This window comes from Musca autumnalis, unplaced genomic scaffold (genome assembly GCF_047663935.1).
Source record: "Musca autumnalis isolate F117 unplaced genomic scaffold, ASM4766393v1 scaffold_2, whole genome shotgun sequence".
Lineage (NCBI taxonomy): Eukaryota > Metazoa > Arthropoda > Insecta > Diptera > Muscidae > Musca > Musca autumnalis.
In genome coordinates, this window is record NW_027411755.1 from 200,327,558 (window position 1) to 200,347,944 (window position 20,387).

Here is a 20,387-nt window from a genome sequence, read left to right on the forward strand (position 1 = left end):
GAAAGCCCTCTCACAGAGGATAAGAAGGCCTTCTCATAGATGATAAAAATATCTTCTCATAGAAGATTAGCAGGTCTTCTTATATAAGACTTGCAGGTATTATCAGAAAAGATCTGAAGGCCTCCTCATAGAAAATGAGAACAGATGATTTTCAGAGAAGATTTGAAGACTAGAAGACTTGAAGTTTCTCTCATAGACCTCTTGATGGTTTCACCATAGAAGGATTTCTCACAGAAGAAGACTTGAAGGTCTTCTCATAAAAGTACACGGTAAGGTCTTTCCATAGAGGAAGATTTCAAGATCAGAAGGCTTTATGGTCTTTTCAGAGATGAGCGAAGGTCTTTTCAGAGAGGATCGGAAGTTCTTCTTATAGAAGATCCGAAGATCTTCACATAGAAGATCAGAAGATCTTATCAAAAATGGTCCGAAGGTCTTCCCATAGAAGAAGATTTGAAGGTTTTCTCTAAGAGGATCGACTTTATGGTCTCTTTATAGAAGAGGATTTATAGGTCTTCGCATAGAAGACTTGAAGGTTTTTCCATAGATGTATTTGTAAAGGTCCTCTTATTGAAGAATGTAGCAACACAAAGTCTTCTTATAAAGGCTAGAAGTTTACAAAGTTTTTTTTTTTTATAGAAGATAAGTTTGATTTTTTCCTAGCATACCACCCTCTTATGTTTACACATTTTCTTGTCGTTGGTATAAGTGAAAGCATTTTTCGTTTGAGTCAGCATTTAGAGCAGAACAATTTCATTCCCTACTACAGCAATTTTGCGCATTAGTAATGCACTCAGCTGAGAAACTAAAAAGGAAAATGTTCACGGACTCATAAAAGCTAAGGTGAAAATAACTGTAAATGAGCTTGAACTGAGAACAGCGTGGGATAATATCCATTGGATATACTAGGTAGGACCAGTAACAGATAGACAATTGTAGGTATTAAACGTGAAATAAATCTGTGCTACAAACATACATAGGCGAGGTCTGTTGTAATAAGTTACTGAAGAAAATGAATGAAAGCTTTATATATGTATATACATACATATATGCATGTATGTCTGTGAAAGTAAAATAGGCTTTCTTTTAAAAAAAAGAGCGGTGGGTTCTCAGCACAAATGTAAGTTTTGTTGTGGTTTTTGCGACCGATTTTTGTGTTAAAATATTACTTATTAAGAAGGGAGAAAGGAAAACTGCCTACATTATTGTTCTTGCCCGCAATTATTCGAGTTGATTCTCGCTTGTGTTACTTGTTGTCCTTTTATTATCCTCATCGAATGACCTTGTTATGCAAACGCCCAATGTGACTCACCAAAATGAAAGATTTGGCTTTGCGAAGGATGCATTCAATGTTGTGATTATCCGGTTATGAAACCACTTGCATCTAATTTGGATGCATTGTGTGTGTGTGTGTGGGTGGCTGTTTCCAACATCCGCTTAACGCTTATGTAAAATAGTAATTAGAAGATATTAATAGCGTGGTTATTCGCAAGGGTGATATTTTGGTATTTAAAAAACATTTTTAAGGAAATGGTAATTCCGGAAAACAGAAGAATATTCAAAAAATGCAAGTTTTTTTCTAAAAAAAACAGAACGTTTCCGACAGCAAGGGTTCAGAGAATTTACCAATCACCGCTTCAGAGATGTTCCCATTCCCTCAGATCCTCAGGTAGCTGAGAGAACTTTCCGGGATATCATAACTGCAGTAGCCGTTCGCTACCTACCTGTTGGTAGAATACACGAAATCAGACAAAATTCCTCAGCAGAGGCGACGGGACTAGTAAAAGAGCGTGATGAGCTTCGTCGAGCCAACCCCAACGACCCCAGAGTCAGGGAGCTGACACTGGAAGTTAACAGGCTGGTCGGCGGGCATAGGCGGAACATGCGGTTAAATCATCTGAAGAGTTGCAACATTGGTGCCGATATACAAGTGAAATTTGGGCAACGGTTAAGTCACTCTCGAACCCTGGAAGGAGGGAACATAGGACCTCAGTCACCATCGGCGACGTTACGTTGACTGACCCAAAGAGGTGCGCAAGTTATTTAAATCGACACTTTGTCGAGCACGCCGAGAGTGGCAGGGCGAGGAGAAGAGTATTACGTCGCAACAGATCTCTTCCTGCCGAGGATGAACCAACACGAGGATGAACCAACACAAACGCTAAATCATCAAAGGGTTGGGCCCTGATAGAATCTCCATGCTAATGCTGAAGCAGCTGGATGTGCCGGGAGTAGAATATCTCAATAAAGTTCTCAACTTGCCGCTAGCCACCCTTATGGTTCCCGAAGTCTGTCCCGCTACTGAAGCCAGGCAAGTATGCCAGCAAAAGTGAATCGTACAGTCCGATTTCGCTTTTATCGCCCGTAGCAAAGACCTTTGAAACCTGTCCTCCCACGTATCAGAAATAACTATCAAGCTGCCGATCATCAGCAAGGATTCCGTAAGCAGCACAGCACGACAACAGCGCTGCACGCCATCTCCACACATATTTGTCAAGGACTCAACAAAAGTCCGCCGTGTGATAGAATAGTGATGGTGGCGCTTGACTTATCAAAAGCTTTTGGAACAGTCAGGCACTCCACGCTGTTTGGGGACTATGAACAGACAATCCTCCGGCCAAGCTTGTAACGTTGGATAATCAATTATATGTGTGGACGCCAGTCGTACGTGGAATTCAGGAACAAGAAATCCAAACCCCGTAGAGTGAAATAGAGAGTTCCCAAAGGTGGGGTGATATCTCCGGAACTGTTTAACCTCTACCTTTCCTGTATTCCGCCCCCTCCAAACGGCATCTTGATCGTAATGTATGCGGATGATTGCACGATCCTGGCGTCATGTACCTTCCCTGATGACATATGTGAGAGACTGAGCTCTTATTTAGCCGATCTTTACCACCTTTTTCCACGCGAGGATAATACAGATTACCGCCACAAAATCTACAGCCAGTCTGTTCACTACATGGACGCCACAGTATTGAAGAGAGTTTTAATGTCGTGGTCGTCGGTAGCAGAATTCCGACCACAAACTGCCCCAAAATTGTAGGGGCCACATTCGACACTACGTTCAAGCCGTGTGCGCCCGCCGCAGCTACCTGCAACAAACTGAAAAGTAGGAACAACTTCCTTAAGTCCCTAGCCGGCAGCACTTGGGGTGCAGATAAAGAAACCTTGTTGACCACATATGTATAATGCGATAGGTCGGTCGGTGGTAAGCTATGCGGCTCCAGTTTGGTCCCCGGGATTGTGTGATACGAATTGGAAAAAAAATTCAAACCTGTCAGAATGCCGCCCGGAAAACAGCAACAGGGTGCCTCCTCAAATCTTCAGTGGACCATCTAAATGAGGAGGCAAAGGTTCTTCCTGTAAAGCAACGCAATGAGATGCTTTCGTTGCAGTACCTGCTTGGATGTTACCGTGTGAGCCATCCCAATCACCATCCGGTGGGTAGGCCCGACACATTAGGGTACATCAGGAAGGATATCCACGCTGTAGAGGGAGCGGTCAAAAATATAGGAGAGAATCGCTAGATCAGCAGGCATATCAGGCAGGTCAAAATATCATTGACACGGACGCAGTTGCTAAGGCCATAAGCAAATATAGTGTGAATAAAGTCTTTGGAGTACACCCCCCATGTATCGCAGCTGAGGAACGTCAGCTGCCACGACAAACCAGAATAGTTTTTGGCTCAACTACGCTCGGGATATTACGGTCGCTTAAATTTTTATGTGGCGACATCGATCGAGCCGTGCAAGATTTGCCCAGTGTGCGGCATGAACCCGCACGACACACTGCAGCTTTTCAACTGCCCCGCCAAACCTACTTATCTAACTCCAGTGGATCTGTCGCTATATCAAATCGAAGCATCCAGTTTTCTGGAACTGGAAATACAGTGTTGGTCACAGAATTAGCACACCCCGTTGGGGCAAAATGATTTCAGTCGGCTAAGAGTTTTGATAGGGCAAATTGAAATATGTTCGTAAACAAAATCCTTTTCTATAATGTATTTAACATATTTAATGATATAAGTGGATAGTATTATCAGTGGTTTTTTTAAAAATAAAAGTTTTGTGAAGACGACCAAATTATCAAGGGGACATATAATTAGCACACCCTACGAGTTTTAATTTAATTCAATTAATATACAAACATTAATTTATATTGAAGTTAATTCATATTCAAAACGTATTGAACAAATCATTTTTTGAAAGAAAAAATAATTTATCATCCCGGAATCTCAAAATATATCCCAATAGCGGACGATTTTTCGTAATGAACACTTAAACGTCAGAAAGTCGCCGAAACTTTAAAAACAAATGTACAATTTGATCTGAAATTATTGGAATTGTTAACCGATTACCGAAATTTAAATATAAAGTACAAAAACTTTTCAAAAAGTGTTTAAGGTCGATGATTCATTCAAGAAAATTTTCGATTTGTATGGGGTTTATAGAAAAAAGATCCATAAAATGCAACCTTATGTGAAGAAGGATCGACTTATAACACCATTTGTAATTCAAAATTACAAGTCTGAATAACACCAAGGACCTATCATTACAAAACAGTCAACCAAGCACTAGATGAACACGTAGCACATGGGTATGTTTAATGGTATAACCCCTTTCAGACCATAAAGGATTTTTTGGTTTGCTAAAATTGGTTAAAATTCCTGAAAGTAGGCATATACTATTCAAGATAACTGTTTTCTGGATTATTGATTTTAAATTTAATCGGTTTAAGCCCCGGGAAACATATTTTCTTGCGGTCTCACTAGACTATCTCACATTTGCCTTTTGTTTAGAAAATTATTGAAATTTGCGTAGGTACCATATAGATGAACATAGGTATTATAAAATCAAGTATTTATAAAATCAATAGCTCAAACCATCATATTACAGTTTCTTAATGAAAATTTTTGTGTCAAACGGATTTTACAGATGCACACTGCTGGTGGGTACATCCCACTATTCGCAAATTTACAGAGATGAACAAGAATATGATGTTTTATTTGATGTTTCTATGAACTACGATATGATAAAAAATGATATCGATAAAAAAAACACTAAAAAAATGAAATTTCCATCAGTCCTTGGGACCCAAGGTGTACCCCATATAACTCCCTTCTGACACTGAAATTTCGGAAACTGGTGGAGAGTATAACTAGCAGACTGGAACTTATTCCTAAACGAAAGGGATTTAAAACTGAATATGGACTAAAATATTGAAACTATTCACAATATTAGTGATTCTTTTAAGGTGTGCTAATTACGTGTCCAGTGAATTTAGGACATTTTTTACATTTTTGGAGGTTATTCAAATTGACAGTTATGATTCAGTTTCTGTATTGCGTTGTATTCTTTAAGCATACTACTGAGAATATATTAGTACAAATACTTTATTTAATACAACTACTTTTGAAGGTATTGTTAGGCAAAATAAATGTTGGTAGTGGGGTGTGCTAATTGTGTGACCAACACTGTAGACCCACAACCATATTGAGCAGAAGAACGAATACAAAAAAACAAACAATAATAAACACTGTTACAACAACAACAACATGGGCGATGTTGCAGACGTCATCCGAAATGCGAAGTCATCCGAAGTGTTGGGCCCACACGGAATAGCAATGTTAGTGTTCAAACAACTCCATGAACCCGTAGTTGAGTATTTAACAAGAGCCCTCAATATATCGGTAGCCACCCATATTGGATCAGATGCCTGGAAAGTTGGCAAGATGGGCCCGCTACTGAAGCCTGGTAAGAATGCAAGCAGAGGTGTATGGTACAGACCGATTACTCTCCTGTAGACAGTAGCAAATAGTCTAGAGGAAGCAGTTTTCCTGTTGCCCAACATCTACATGGATTCCAATAGCACTACACGCCATGTCAGTGGAGGACTGAACCAGAACTGGCCATGCGACCGAACAGTCATTGTGACACTTGACCGATTGAGGGTCTTCCATACCGTCAGCCATGTAAAGTTATTGGAGGACTCCAGTTGTTTGTGGAATTTAGAAGCAAAAAGTCCAAATCCCGTAAAGTGAAACAGGCAAGGGTGATATCTCCGGTTTAACCTCTACCTTTCTAAAATTCCACACCCTGCAGATGGATGGATCGATGGATAGATAGATAGATATCGTATTGAATGCATATAAATGTACGATCTTGGCGTCGGGTCCTATTTTCGACAACCTATGTGATTGGTTAAATGTCTACATAGCTAACCTTGTGTAGTTTTTCTATCTGAGAAATGTGAAAGTATCCGCCGGCTAAATCCACTGCTCACGGCTGAAGTGAGACTCCTCCTGAAAATATTGGCTGATTGTGTTTTTATTCCGACTACTAACTACGCCTAGATATTTGGTGTAGAGTTCGATAGCATATTTAAGTCGTTCGCGCAAGCCACAGCTATTTGCGATAAGATCAGAAGTCGCTGGCCGGCAATAATTTAGAGTGTTGACAAAGACACATTGTTGACCTCTTACAACCTATCTTTAGCCATCTATATTGTACCAGAAGCCTCTTACAACCGGTCTGTGATAAGCTATGTGGCCCCTGCGTGGTATGAAAATGTAAGCGCTACACAGTGGAAGAAAAAATCAAACCTCCCAGAATACCGCTCTGAGGACTGCAACAGGGTACCTCTTCATGACACCAGTGGACAATTTTCATGAGGAGACGAACGTTTTCCCGGGCACAGTACAACAGGATGTTGCCGATGGGTGTTATCGCCGTGAGCATCTCTGTCACAATTTGATGGACAGGCTTCCTTCACCCAGGCACGTAAGGAGAGAACTTCATGATCTAGAAAGGGAGGTCCAAAGATATAAACGAGAAGCTCTAAACCAACGAGCCTATCAGGCAGTCTTGGATATCATTCAAACTGATGCAGTCGCGCGGACAGTACAGAGATACAGTGTGAATACGGAGATACAGTCAACGCACCTGCTTTCGAAAGTACCCATGCTTCGGATCCATACATAAGTGCGGGTAGTGTTACACATTTGCATCTCGTTTGACCTTTTCCAGCAAGTTGTTAAAAAGGTCACATATCAGAATGTCTGAAAACCTCGTTTGTTTTGATATAGCCCCCCCATATAACGGTAACTCCCGATTTTCTATATTTTGAGAATTTTAGCTAGAATTTTTAACCGAACTAGCTGTAAGTTGATATCTGAGGTTCTCAGTGACCACGAAACTTCTCCACCAAAAATCGTCAATATGGATCTATGTTTTGGTATAGCCACCATATAACGGTACCTCCTGATTTTCGGTATTTTGGAAATTTTAGATACAATTTTAACCGAACTAGCTGTCTATATCAGTCCATGTATTGGTATAGCCTCCATATAATGGTACCTCCCGGTTTTCAGTATTTTGGGAATTATAGCTAAAATTTTTAACCGAAGTAGCTGTAATTTTACATTAAAGTTCTCAGTGGCCACGAAACTTCTCCTTTAAAAATCGTTAACATAGGTCCATCTTTTGGCATAGCGCCCATATAACGGTACTTCCCGATTTTCGGTATTTTGAGGATTTTAGCTAAAATTTTTAACTGATCTAGCTGTAATTTGACATTTCCACCAAAAATTTTCAATATAGGTCCATGTTTTGGTATATCCAAAATATAACGGTACCACCCGATTTTCGATATTTTGTGGATTTTGGGAATTTTAGCTAAAATGTTTAACTGATATAGCTGTAATTTGACATTTCCACCAAAAATCGTCAATATAGGTTGATGTTCGGTATAGCCCCCCATATAACGGTACCTCCCGATTTTCGGTGTTTTGAGGATTTTAGCTAGATATTTTAACCGAACTAGCTGTAATTTGAAATTTAAAGTTTTCAGTGGCTACGAAACTTCTCCACCAAAAATCGACAATACAGGTCCAAGTTTTGGTATAGCCCCCATATAACGGTACCTCCCGATTTTCGGTATTTTGAGGATTTTAGGTAAAATTTTTAACCAAACTAGCTGTAATTTGACATTTGAGGTTCTAAATGGTCACAAAACTTCTCCACCAAAAATCGTCAACATGGGTCCATGTGTTAGTGTGGCCCCCATATAACGACACCTCTCTATTTTCGGTATTTTGAGGATTTTAGCTTTTTTTAGCTTTTTAACCGAACTATCTGTAATTTGACATTTGAGGTTCTCAATGGTCACGAAACTTCTCCACAATGAATCGTCAACAAAGGTCCATGTTTTGATACCTCCCGATTTTCGGTATTTTTAAGATTTTAGCTAAAATGTTTAACCGAACTAGCTGTAATTTGACATTTGAGGCTCTCTGTGGTCACAAAACTTATTCACTTAAAATCGTCAACATAGGTTTATGTTTTGGTATAGAGCCCAAACACGGTACCTCCAGATTTTCGGTATTTTGAGGATTTTAGCTAGCATTTTTAACCGAACTAACTGTAATTTGATATTCGAGGTTCTCAGTGGCCACGAAACTTCTCCAACAAAAATTGTCAATATAGGTCCATGTTTTGGTATAGCCCCCATATAACCGTACCTCCCGATTTTCGGTTTTTGAGGATTTTAAGTAAAACTTTTAACCGAACTAGCTGTAATTTTGATATTTGAGGTTCTCAGCGGTCACGAAACTTCTCCAACAAAAATCATCAATATAGGCCCATGTCTTGGTATAGCCCCCTTATAACTGTACCTCCCGATTTTCGGTATTTTGAGGGTCTTAGCTATATTGTTTGACGAAACTGGCCGTAATTTGACTTTAGACTTTTCCACCAAAAGCTTTAAAGATAGGTCGCCTTTTTTTATAGCCCCATAGGTGGTACCTTTCACCTGGCTGAACACATTTTTTAGATTAGATTAGAATATTTAGGAATGTTGGGTATACATGGTCGAAAAAATTGTCCACCTAAAATTCTGAAAGGAAACAAAATATTCCATTTTAATTATTCTTTTATGAGGATTCCTTTTGGTCTTCTATGGGGATACTTCTTTGACTACTACGACTTTTGCTACTTCTATAAGGAGCCTATTTGTATTCTATAAGGATATCTATTAGTCTTCTATGGAAAGACGTTTATGGCTTACATGAGGATATGTTTTGGAGACTAATTGGTCTACCATGAGAATATCTTAGGTCTTATCTATACCTTTTTATACCCTCAGCATTTATGCTAACGAGGGTATATACAATTTCATACGGGCAAAATGTGCCTCATCGAAATAATGGTTTTAGACTCCAAGCATGTTTGGAGGAAAAGTGTTTCAGACAATTTGGAGTTGATTTAGCCATGTCCGTCCGTCTGCCTGGCTGGTGCGCACGATAACTCTCGAACGGAGCAACCGATTCGGTTCAAAATTTGGCTTTCGTAATATTTTGCCCAAACTTAGTTTAAGTTCGAAAATGGGTTATATCGGTCCACTCCTTCCGGTACCTCCCCCACAAAAGTTCGAAAATGTTCGGAAAATTTTTGCGCACGATAACTTTTGAAGGGAGTAACCGATTTGGCCCACACTTTGTACATCGTGAAAGTTCTACCAGACTTAGATGAGGTTCCAATATGGACTCAATCGGTCCACTCCTTCGGGTACCTCCCACACAAAATTTCGGAAAAGTTCACTTTAGGACCTGCTGTCGAATCGCTTTGATTTTTGTTGTAGCAACTTGTATTCGCTGTCCCCCATACCACGGTATAAGTTTCAAGTCCATACTTTCTGAGAAAATAGCCTGAAAGGTGCAAGAAACCCCTATGACACCGTGTGTAGTGGTTGGAGCGAAAGATAAATCTCGAACGGATCTGCAAATTCGGTCCAAAATTTGGCCTTCGCAATATTTTGTCCAAACAAAGTTTAAGTTCGAAGATAAACCATGTCGGTCCACTCCTTCAGGTACCTCCCTCACAAAAATTCTAAAATCTTCGGAAAAAATATGCGCACGATAACTCTTGACGGGAGTGACCGATGTAATCCATACTCTGCACATCCTAATTTATCTACCAGATATAGATCAGGTTCGAATATGGACTATATTTGTGCACTCCTTTGGGTACCTCCCACACAAAATTTCGGAAAAGTTCACTTTAAGAAATATGGACCTGCTCCTGAAAAAACTTTTATCGTCGTAATGGAGTTAGCGAATGCAAATCGCTTCAACAAAAATCAAAGTGATTCGAGAGCAGAATCGCTTTGATTTTTGTTGATGCGATTAGCATTCGCTAACTCCATTACGACGATAAAAGTTTTTTCAGGAGCAGGTCCATATTTCTAGGGAAAACATCCCGAAAGGTGTAAAAAGCCATATGTCACCATATGTGGCTCTTAAACTGTTCTACCGATTTGCTGCAACATTTGGTCTTCGTCATATTTTATCCAAACTTAGTTTCATGGGGCAATACCGGTCCCCAACTTCCGGTACTTCTCCCCAATATTTAAAAAATTTCACTAAAATGTTAGGACGATATCACTTGATCTCCTAATATTTTGTCAAAATTTAGTTTAACTTCTAAAATGGTCCATATCGGTCCTCCCTAAGGGTACCTCCCCCACAAAACATTTGTGTTAGTTCTTAATGCCACCGTGGTGCAATGGTACGCACGCCCGCCTTGCATGCAGAAGGTCGGGGGTTCGATTCCCCGGCCAAGCAACGTCAAACATTTTTCAACGGTGGCAAAATACCCCTCAGTAATGTTGGCGAGATTTCCTGAGTATTTCAGCCTTGAAAAACTTATCTATAAGTGGTGTCTTAAGACACGCCGTTCGGACTCGGCGATAAACAGTAGGTCCCATATCATTGAGCTAAATATGAATCGGGGTGCACTCATTGATATGAGAGAAGTCTCCCTTGTCCCGTATGGGATGTTGTGGAACAATGTTTTTGTTTTTTTTCTTAATCCACATTTTTGTCGGCAAGTTCAAATGTTGAAAAAGGGCCACAAAATTCTGAAGAGAAGCTAAATACATTCTATCTGTCCTTAGATGAAAGTTTCAATTCACATTGGCTGAGGGTATACCTCTGTCGGCAAAGCCGACTAACACTTTTTTACTTGTTCAGATGTAATTCCAATTATTTTAATTGTAATTTGAGAATTCTATTTGTAATTCGTAACATTTCATTTGTAATTCGAGAATTTCATTTGTAATTCGTAACATTTCATTTGTAATTCGAATAATTCCATTTGTAATTCGAAATCTTCCATTTGTAATTCGAATAATTCCATTTGTAATTCGAATTATTTCATTTGTAATTCAATATATTCCACTTGAAATTCTAATTATTCCGTTTGTAATTCGAATTATTCAATTTGTAATTCAAATTATTTTATTTGTAATTCGAATCATTTTATTTGTAATTCGAAAAAGCCTGGTATAAAATCAATACAAAAAATATTTTGATTTTTTTTGTTTTGGATTTCCAATAAAATAATTCGAATTACAAATGGAATAATTCGAATTACAAATGAAATAATTCGAATTACAAATGGAATAATTCGAATTACAAATGAAATAATTCGAATTACAAATGGGATAAAAAATAGAGGGGGTATAAAAAGTTCGGCCGGGCCGAACTTAACGACTTTTTACTAGTTCCATATTGGGTTTGGTGATAGTCGGATAATATTCCCTAAAATTAATGTTTACCAGTGAAAAGCTTCTGCACAGGGGTAGTGGTGTAGGGTATTATAGCCTTTGCTCACATGTTTCATAGTAAGCTGTTTTTTGAGGGGGTGGGTTACTAGCCCAACCCAAGTTTTATCGTTTTTGTGGGTTCATGTGACTCATTTGACTCCAGGTGACACTACAAGAAGGTCAGTGCCCACTTGAGATAATAGAGGGACCAATATAAATCCTGAGCTTTATCACGTTGAAGCGGGTCAAGACCGTGGCTTGGTATCATTTATCCCCTACGTCAGTTTTATTTTTCTTACTTTTCTTATATAACTCCATGTTAAATACAACATTCCTATTGTTGCAATCTGATCCCAATCGCAATCAATACAGCCAAAAAAAATCCTTTTATGAAACACAAAATTCTTTTTGTCGAATTGTAATGCGTCTTTATGTTGTGCAACACACAAACACAAAGAAATTTGCATAGCTCAAACGAACGAAATTTGGGCCAAAGATAAGAAATACAAATCCTACTTTAAAACGTTTTGTATTACAAATGAAATGAAATGAATGAATAGGAACAGAGCACAAAATTATTCGTATGCAAATAAAAACGAGGATAAGGAACAGGCAAAAAAGGAGTAACGGCAAAGGAGGGTGGGGAAAGACTCTCGTCTTATTTTAAGAAAATTATTTTATTTTACTTTGAATTGCAAATCGAGCTGAACGTTAACGTTCTGTAATGCCGCCTTTTGCATTTGTAGTTAAGCAGTGAACGATACACACACACGCACATTTCTTTCTTTGAGCTTCTCTTCTACCTACACGGTTCTATTTGAAAGGAAAAAAATGCAAATTGAGCATTCCTTTTCTTCGTTAGATCTTCTGAAGTTGCGAAAATGAAAACACAACATGAAAGGGAAGGTTAAAATTAATTTAACATAAATTTCATAAAATGCACAATTTTTTGTAAATTTTGAATGAATTTCATTTTCTTTGTCGTTTTTTCTGTTTTCCTTTTTAGGTTTTCGATTGCCGTTATGTGACTACCACCAGTGGCATGTTCGAGGCCATTTGTAATCACATCAAATATGCCACGAACAAGGGAAATTTAAGGTAAGTTAATAAAATTAACAAAATTATTCACTTTTCAAGGAAAATGGACAATAAAGATGCAGAGAATGGGAACTCAAGGATGATTAAGTTGTTAGGACTTAGTGAAGGTCATATATTTAACTCTGGGTTTTGATAAGAAAAATAATTGGTATTCAATGGGAAGATCCATTGGTGTTCTCGGGGAGGACTTTTGTCTTTTATAAGGAGTGTTGTTATTGTTGTAACAGCATATAATGTTCGCTATCCTGCTTAATCCGGTTATAGCTATATCGCCAAGTATAATAATATGGCTGCTTGTATTGGTTGTAACCAAAAAGCTACTGGAGTTAGACTAGTAGGCTTGGCGGGCAGTTGAAAAGGTATTGCGTGTAGTGGAAGAATCTTCGCAGATGGACTACTGATGACACGAGGAGCCACCCTGTTGAAATTCTCAGAGTGGCGTTTTGGCAGGTTTGAATATGGTGACATCCCGTTGCACTAATGCTCGTGGACCACAGTGACATTGCATAGCTTACCACAAACCGACCTATCGAGTTATATGTGTTCAGCACTAACGGGGCGACCTGGATAAGTACGCCCAGAGTCTTCTCGTTGGTCCCGATCGCTGTAGGAGACCTGGATAAGTACTCTGGTAGGCCTTCCAAAGTAGCCCTGGATAAGTGCTTCGGTAAGCTGCCCGAAGGGGACCTGGATAAGTACTCCTTGCCAAGACGTTCTCTTTGCTGGCTCTTATGGAGACGTGAATAAGTACTCCTTGCCGAGACGATATCTTTGGTGGGCCTGATGGAGACCTGGATAAGTACTCCCTTCTGTACCGGAGATATGGTCTGTCGGAGACCCCGTTTCGGCGCTTAATCTGGGATTTGCTGGAGACCCACGGGCGATTCTAAGGTCAGACGAGTGTTGGCCAAGGAGAACTCGAGAGTTACCGATATTACTCAGGTTGACAAGGGGAGAATCTGAGAGTTACGGATACTACTCAGGTTAACACGAGAGGAATCCGAGAGTTTCGGACACTACTCAGATTGGCACAAAGGAAATCCGAGAGTTACGGACACTACACAGATTGGCACGAGGGAAATCCGAGAGTTACGCACACTACTCAGATTGGCACAAGGGAAGCCCGACGGTTACGGAGACCACTCAAGTTGGTACGAGAGGGCCGGAGAGGGACGGACACCACTCAGGTTGTCACGAGGGAAATCCGAGAGTTACGGACACCACTCAGATTAACACGAGGGAAGTGCGAGAGTTACGGACACTACTCAGGTTGACACGTGGGAAGTCCGAGAGTGACGGATACCACTCAGATTGACACGAGGGAAGCCCGAGATTTACGGACACTACTCAGGTTGGCACGAGGGGAATCCGAGAGTTACGGACATTACTCAGATTGGCACGAGGGAAGCCCGATAGTTACGGACACTACTCAGATTGACACGAGGGAAATCCGAGAGTTACGCACACTACTCAGATTGGCACGAGGGAAGCCCGAGGGTTACGGAGACCACTCAGGTTGGTACGAGGAAGCCGGAGAGTGACGGACACCACTCAGGTTGACACAAGGGAAATCCGAGAGTTACGGACACTACTCAGATTGGCTCGACGGAAGCCCGAGACTTACGGACACCACTCTGGTTGACACAAAGGGAATCCGAGAGTTATGGACACTACTCAGGTTGACACGTGGGAAATCCGAGAGTTACGGACATTACTCAGATTGGCACGAGGGAAGCCCGAGGTTTACGGACACCACTCACGTTGGCACGAGGGAAGCCGGAGAGTGACGGACCACACTCAGATTAACACGAGGGAAGTCCGAGAGTTACGGACACTACTCAGGTTGACACGAGGGGTCCGAGAGTGACGGACACCACTCAGATTGGCACGAGGGAAGCCCGAGATTTACGGACACTACTCAGGTTGACACAAGGGGAATCCGAGAGTTACGGACAATCCCACGGCAGCGGGTTCTTACGTACCGGATTGACCCGAAACCAAAAGTGTTTCGGCCAGCGGCTGCCAACCCAGCATTATATGCTGCTACAACAACAACAACAGAGTTACGGACACTACTCAGATTGACACGAGGGAAGCCCGAGAGTTACGGACACTACTCAGGTTGACACGAGGGGAATCCGAGAGTTACGGACACTACTCAGATTGGCACGAGAGAAGCCCGAGGGTTACGGACACCACTCAGGTTGGCACGAGGGAAGCCGGAGAGTGACGAACACTACTCAGATTGGCTCGAGGGAAGCCCGAGAGTTACGGACACTACTAAGGTTGACTCGAGGGGAATCCGAGAGTTATGGACACTACTCAGATTGACACGAGGCAAATCCGAGAGTTACGGACACTACTCAGATTGGCACGAGGGAAGCCTAGAGTGACGGACACCACTCAGGTTGACACGAGGGAAATCCGAGAGTTACGGACACTACTTTGGTTGACACGAGGGAAATCCAAGAGTTACGGACACCACTCAGATTGGCATGAGGGAAGCCTGAGAGTTACGTACACCACTCAGATTAACACGTGGGAAGTCCGAGAGTTACGGACACTACTCAGGTTGACACGAGAGGAATCCGAGAGTTTCGGACACTACTCAGATTGGCACGAGGGAAGCACGAGAGTTACGGACTCTACTCAGATTGGCACGAGGGAAGCCCGAGAGATACATACACTAATCAGATTGACCCGAGGGAAATCCAAGAGTTACGGACACCACTCAATTGGCATGAGGAAGCCTGAGAGTTACGGACATTCTCAGATTGACACGAGGGAAATCTGAGAGTTACGGACACTACTCAGGTTGACACGAGAGGAATCCGACAGTTTCGGACACTACTCAGATTGGCACGGGGGAAGCCCGAGAGTTACGGACACTACTCAGATTGGCACGAGGGAAGGCCGAGAGTGGCGGCCACCACTCAGGTTGACACGAGGGAAATCCGAGAGTTACGGACATTACACAGATTGACATGCGACTCTGTAAAAGATAAAACACCACTCTGACACACCGGGTTAACTGTGTTGGGTTGTTCGGGTTTAACTCGCGCACTGTTACTAGTATGTTCACTTGTTCGTCAACTGATCCCCCTTCTGATTCCTCCGGCCCATTTATAGGAAAGCCTGATGGTACCTATTACCTCTAAATAAATCCAAATTGGGTTGTTGTTGGTAGGGATAATAACGGTGATAGGGCCACCTATTACCAGTTGTTCGCCAACATGTGGCCTTGACACGATCGGTCAGTAAACCTAACGGTTAACAGGTGAACTAGTTTTGTAAACAACTACGAGGATTGTTAATTCAGGAGGGAAATTCATTAATTTATTTTCAATAATTATAGAATTCAATGGATAAAACAAAATACAATAACAATGGTGTGGACGAAAACAAGTGCAACGACTTTCATCGTCACAGTACTTATGGGGAACAGAGTGGCCGTAGACTTAGTGGCGGATATTTTAATATATCTAAAAAAGGTGGTACGATCGATCAATTAGTAGTTCAGCCTTCCAGAAATGACATCATCAGCATACGTAACGATCTCAACTTCAAGAGTTTTTACCCCTGGCGACAAAAGCGAAATCGGCCTAGACGATTCACCTTTGCTGCCTTCAGTAGCGTGGCCACCCGGCCCGTTTTCCATACTTCGGACACAATGTGGATGGCTAGCGGCAGGTTGAGAACTTTCCTAAGATACTTAACTCCCAGCTCATCCAGCTGTATCAGTATTACAATGGAGATACCGTCCGATCCTATCTTTGGTTTCAGGGTCAGCTCCCTAACTCTGGGGTCACTGGGGTCTAGTCCTGCGACTCTACTAGGAAATTGGGTCTCACATCGGGTAATCGATGAGTAGGTATACGAGTATAGCGAGTGGCTGCAGCTGCCATAATGTATCGGAACATCCTTTCTACTACAACTTAAGAAAGTTTGGTCTTCTGTGGAAAGACCTAGTGGTCTTTTATGAAGAGACTGTCCGATCTTCTATGAGTAAACTGTTTTCTGAGTTTTCTATGAAAATACCTATTTTACTTTTGTGAGGAGACTGGTATTCTTTGACGACATCTTACGGCCGTCTCGTCTATACCAATTATCTTCACTGAGGAGACCTGTTGGTCTTCTATGAGGAGATCTTTTGGTCTTTTATGTGGAGACGTTTTGGGTTTCTATACGTGGTGTTTTAAGATAAGACCTTTTGGTGTTATATAAGGAGAGCTGTTCTATAAAAGATATGATCTTCTATGAAAAGATATTTTCGTCTTCCATCAGACGTTTTTTGGTTTCTATGAGGAGAACTTTTTGTCTTTTATGAGGAGACATTTTGGTCTTCCAGAAGATTTTTGCTGTTCTATGCAGAGACCTTTTGCTCTTTTATGAGGTACTCATTTAGTCTTGTATAAAGAGACCATTTGTCTCCTATGAGGAGTAATCCTCCTATTTGAAGAGACTTTTTGGTCTTCTATGAGGAGACCTTTTAGTCTTCTTCGTATGAAAATCACTTTTGGTTTTCTATGAGGAGACATTTTGGTCCTCTATGTAGAGACCTTTTGGTCTTCTTTGAGAAGACATTCGATCTCCTATTAGGAGGCCGTTTGGTCTTCTATGAGGATAAATTTTGGTCTTCTATAGAGAGACTTTTTGGGTTTCTATCAGGAGGTATTTAGGTCTTCTATAAGGAGACCAATGGCTGTCCTGTGAAAATAATTTTTGGTCTTCCATGATAGATTTTTCGTCTCTTATGGAGAGACATTTTGTTCTTCTATAAGGAGACTTTCTGGTCTTCTTGAGGAGACCTTTTGGAATTCTACGAGCAAACCTTTTGGTGGTCCATGATAAGACAGTTTTGGTGTTCTATGGTGAGACATTTTGGTCTTCCAGAAGATCTTTGGTCTGAGTTAACCTTTTGGTCTTCTCTGAGGCGACTTTTTGACTTTTATAAGGAGATATTTTGGTTTTCTATGAGGAGACCTTTTGGTTTTGTCTGGTGTCCTACCCTTTGGTTTTCTATAAGGAGACTTATTGGTCTTCTATGAGGAGACCTTTTGGTCTGAACAAAAGTTCAGAATTTTGCTGTAAAATGTTGTGAATGATAACTCTAGAAGGGAGCAATCGATTTGGTCAAAACATTGCACATAGTTTTATTCCTTCCAGATCGGGTTCGAATATGAAGTATGTCGGTCCACTCCTTCGGGTACCTCCCACAAAAAATTCGGAAAAAGTGAAGTTTAAAAGCTCCTCTCGGGTTGTTTTGAATTTTTTTTAGCAGGTTGTCCTAGCTGCCATCTTTACGACGGTACAAGTCCATACTTCCTGAGCTAGTGGCCTAAAAGTTCCAAGAAACCCTGAGGGCACCAACTAAAATGGCCAATCCTCGAGATAACTTTTGCAGGTATTTATTGATTGGTCTACACTTTGGGCATCGTATTATTTTATCTATTCATGTATCAAGTTGTATTATGGATTATATCGGTCCAGTACTTCGATTACCATGCACAAAATTTGTAAAAATAGCTCGCCTTGGATCCTTTTGTCATTTTTCCAATGAGCACTTCTGTTACGACTGTGCAATTCTTTCGTTGGCAAGTCCATACTTCCTAAGATAATGGCCCAAAATCTCCAAAAAGCCTGCCGGCAACAACTAAACTGGGTGGAACGTAAAATATCCCTCGATGGGAGAAACCGATTTGGTCCAACATTGTACATCGTATTATTTCTTTTTCTTACGAATATAGACCACCACTCTTTGGGGTCCTCCCACATAAAGTTTGGAAAGAGTGTAGTTTTTTAAGGCTTGTCTGAGATTTAGTTACGACGGTAAAAGTTTTTTCGGGGTCAAATCCATACTTCCTAAGAAATTGGTCGAAAAACTCATTTTATTAGCTTTCTAATGGTATACATATACGGTTAATCGGTCACTTAAAACCGGTTCAAAAATAGGTTTTAATATCAGAATATCCGGTTAACGTGTTCGTCTTTACAATAGCTATTTATGGTAAGTATTTCAGAAGCACCACAGACCAATAACGAAAAAACAAAACATTTTTTTCTGAACAAAAACCGAGTAAATGTCAAAAAGGATCATGAAAACGGGGTAATATCGATTAGTCATCAATGAGAACCATACCTAAAATCTTCTGAGCAACATTTTTGTAGAATATTTGGATGCTGTAAAATCTCTTCGTGTGGTACTTTCACTACAGTTCAAGAAAGAAAGGACGACGGATAAAATATTCTGCAAAAAGATTCGCTATTCAATTTAACTGAAAATATGTAATCTCAAAATGAAGCTACAATAACGCTAAAAAGAGATATTAAGCTGTTCTCTCACAAATTAAGGTGCCAAAATTAAACCATTAATCACCCGATATCTCAGAAACTTGACCTATGGTGAAAATTTCCTTTTGTGTTCTTAGTACGAATTTTTCACCCACTGACTTTGAGTTCCATTTTGTAGCACAGTGTCATTTATCGATATTCCCACTTTATCAAAGCCGCCTGAAGCAGCATTCCAATGCTTTTGAGATGTACTAGAGAGTTCTTTATTATGGTCTTGGCTATAATTTTTTTTTTTTCGTGGTGGATCGAAAATATCAATGCTTTGGGTGTTTTATGCCAAAATATCCAAAAACCCAGAATAAAAAACTTCAAGCCAAAATCCGTGGGCTCGACTTTCACTTTAGACATATGGTCTAGTAGACTTTTTTGCTCAGTACAATCCGAAGAATCAGAAACTCCAGACGCCCGTTAAAATGTTTTCCCTTCCATACAAATCGCTCCGGCCTAACCTACATATGTTGATAATTTTTTTTTGTGAAGAAGTGTTTTGACAGATAGGAACTTTAAATGGCAAATAGCAGCTAGTTCGGTTAAAAATTGTAGCTAATATTTTTAAAATACCGGAAATCCGGAGGTACCGTTATATGGGGGCTATATCTAAAAATTTTTCATATTTTTCTATCTATTAAGAAAGGTTAAACTCTAAAACAAACCATACAAATACAAAAACATTTTTTACAAACAATTTAGAGTTTGTTCAAAAATGAAAAAAAAAATTCTCCTTGGGTTGGGGTTGGGTGTAAAATAGCTATAATTAATATGGGAGACTAACATTTATAATTTCAATAAATTGCATGGTTTATTAGCCACATTCCGACACCACAGCGTGATAAAAGACCAAAAATAAGAAGACACGTGTCCCGGCGTTTGTCCCTGTCATTTCAACTTTCGCGGTTATGGGTCCACAAAAACCTGAGGCTTTGATGTCGAAAGGGATCATTTTGTCAGGCACATATCTTCTAAAGCACTTGGAATTTGGAATTACTCTAGAAAGTTGTTTATTGAAATCTTAGGTACATTTTTGTAGTTGACTGTATCCTTAATTTTTGGGCGGTTCGGTATCTGTGGACCAAAATAGGAGAAAAAAGTATACAAAAATAATATTTCAAAAGTTTTTGGCTATTTTCGCATTTAAGAACCGTTCATAGACATTTAGAATGTTCCAGAAAGTTGTTTGTTGATATCTTTGCTACATTATTGTTGTTAATTGTTTTCTTGAATTTTGACGGGTTTGGTATCTATGGAGCGGAATCCGAGAAAAGAGGATAAAAATCGCATTTGTTTAGCTATTGTGGCCATTAAGAACAATTTCTACAGAGTTTGTATGTTCTAGAAAGTTG

The 20,387-nt window shown here is 40.3% G+C and overlaps 1 protein-coding gene across 4 annotated transcripts in view; it reads left to right on the forward strand.

Annotated features, from left to right (window-relative positions):
• Nos (Nitric oxide synthase) overlaps positions 1–20,387 on the forward strand; it is a 437,755-nt gene that overhangs the window by 176,050 nt on the left and 241,318 nt on the right. For all 4 annotated transcript variants that reach the window (XM_073970603.1, XM_073970600.1, XM_073970602.1 and 1 more), the window contains exon 5: positions 12,605–12,696. In XM_073970603.1, the coding sequence (XP_073826704.1) occupies positions 12,605–12,696 (92 nt within the window). The remainder of the gene's footprint in view (positions 1–12,604; positions 12,697–20,387) is intronic.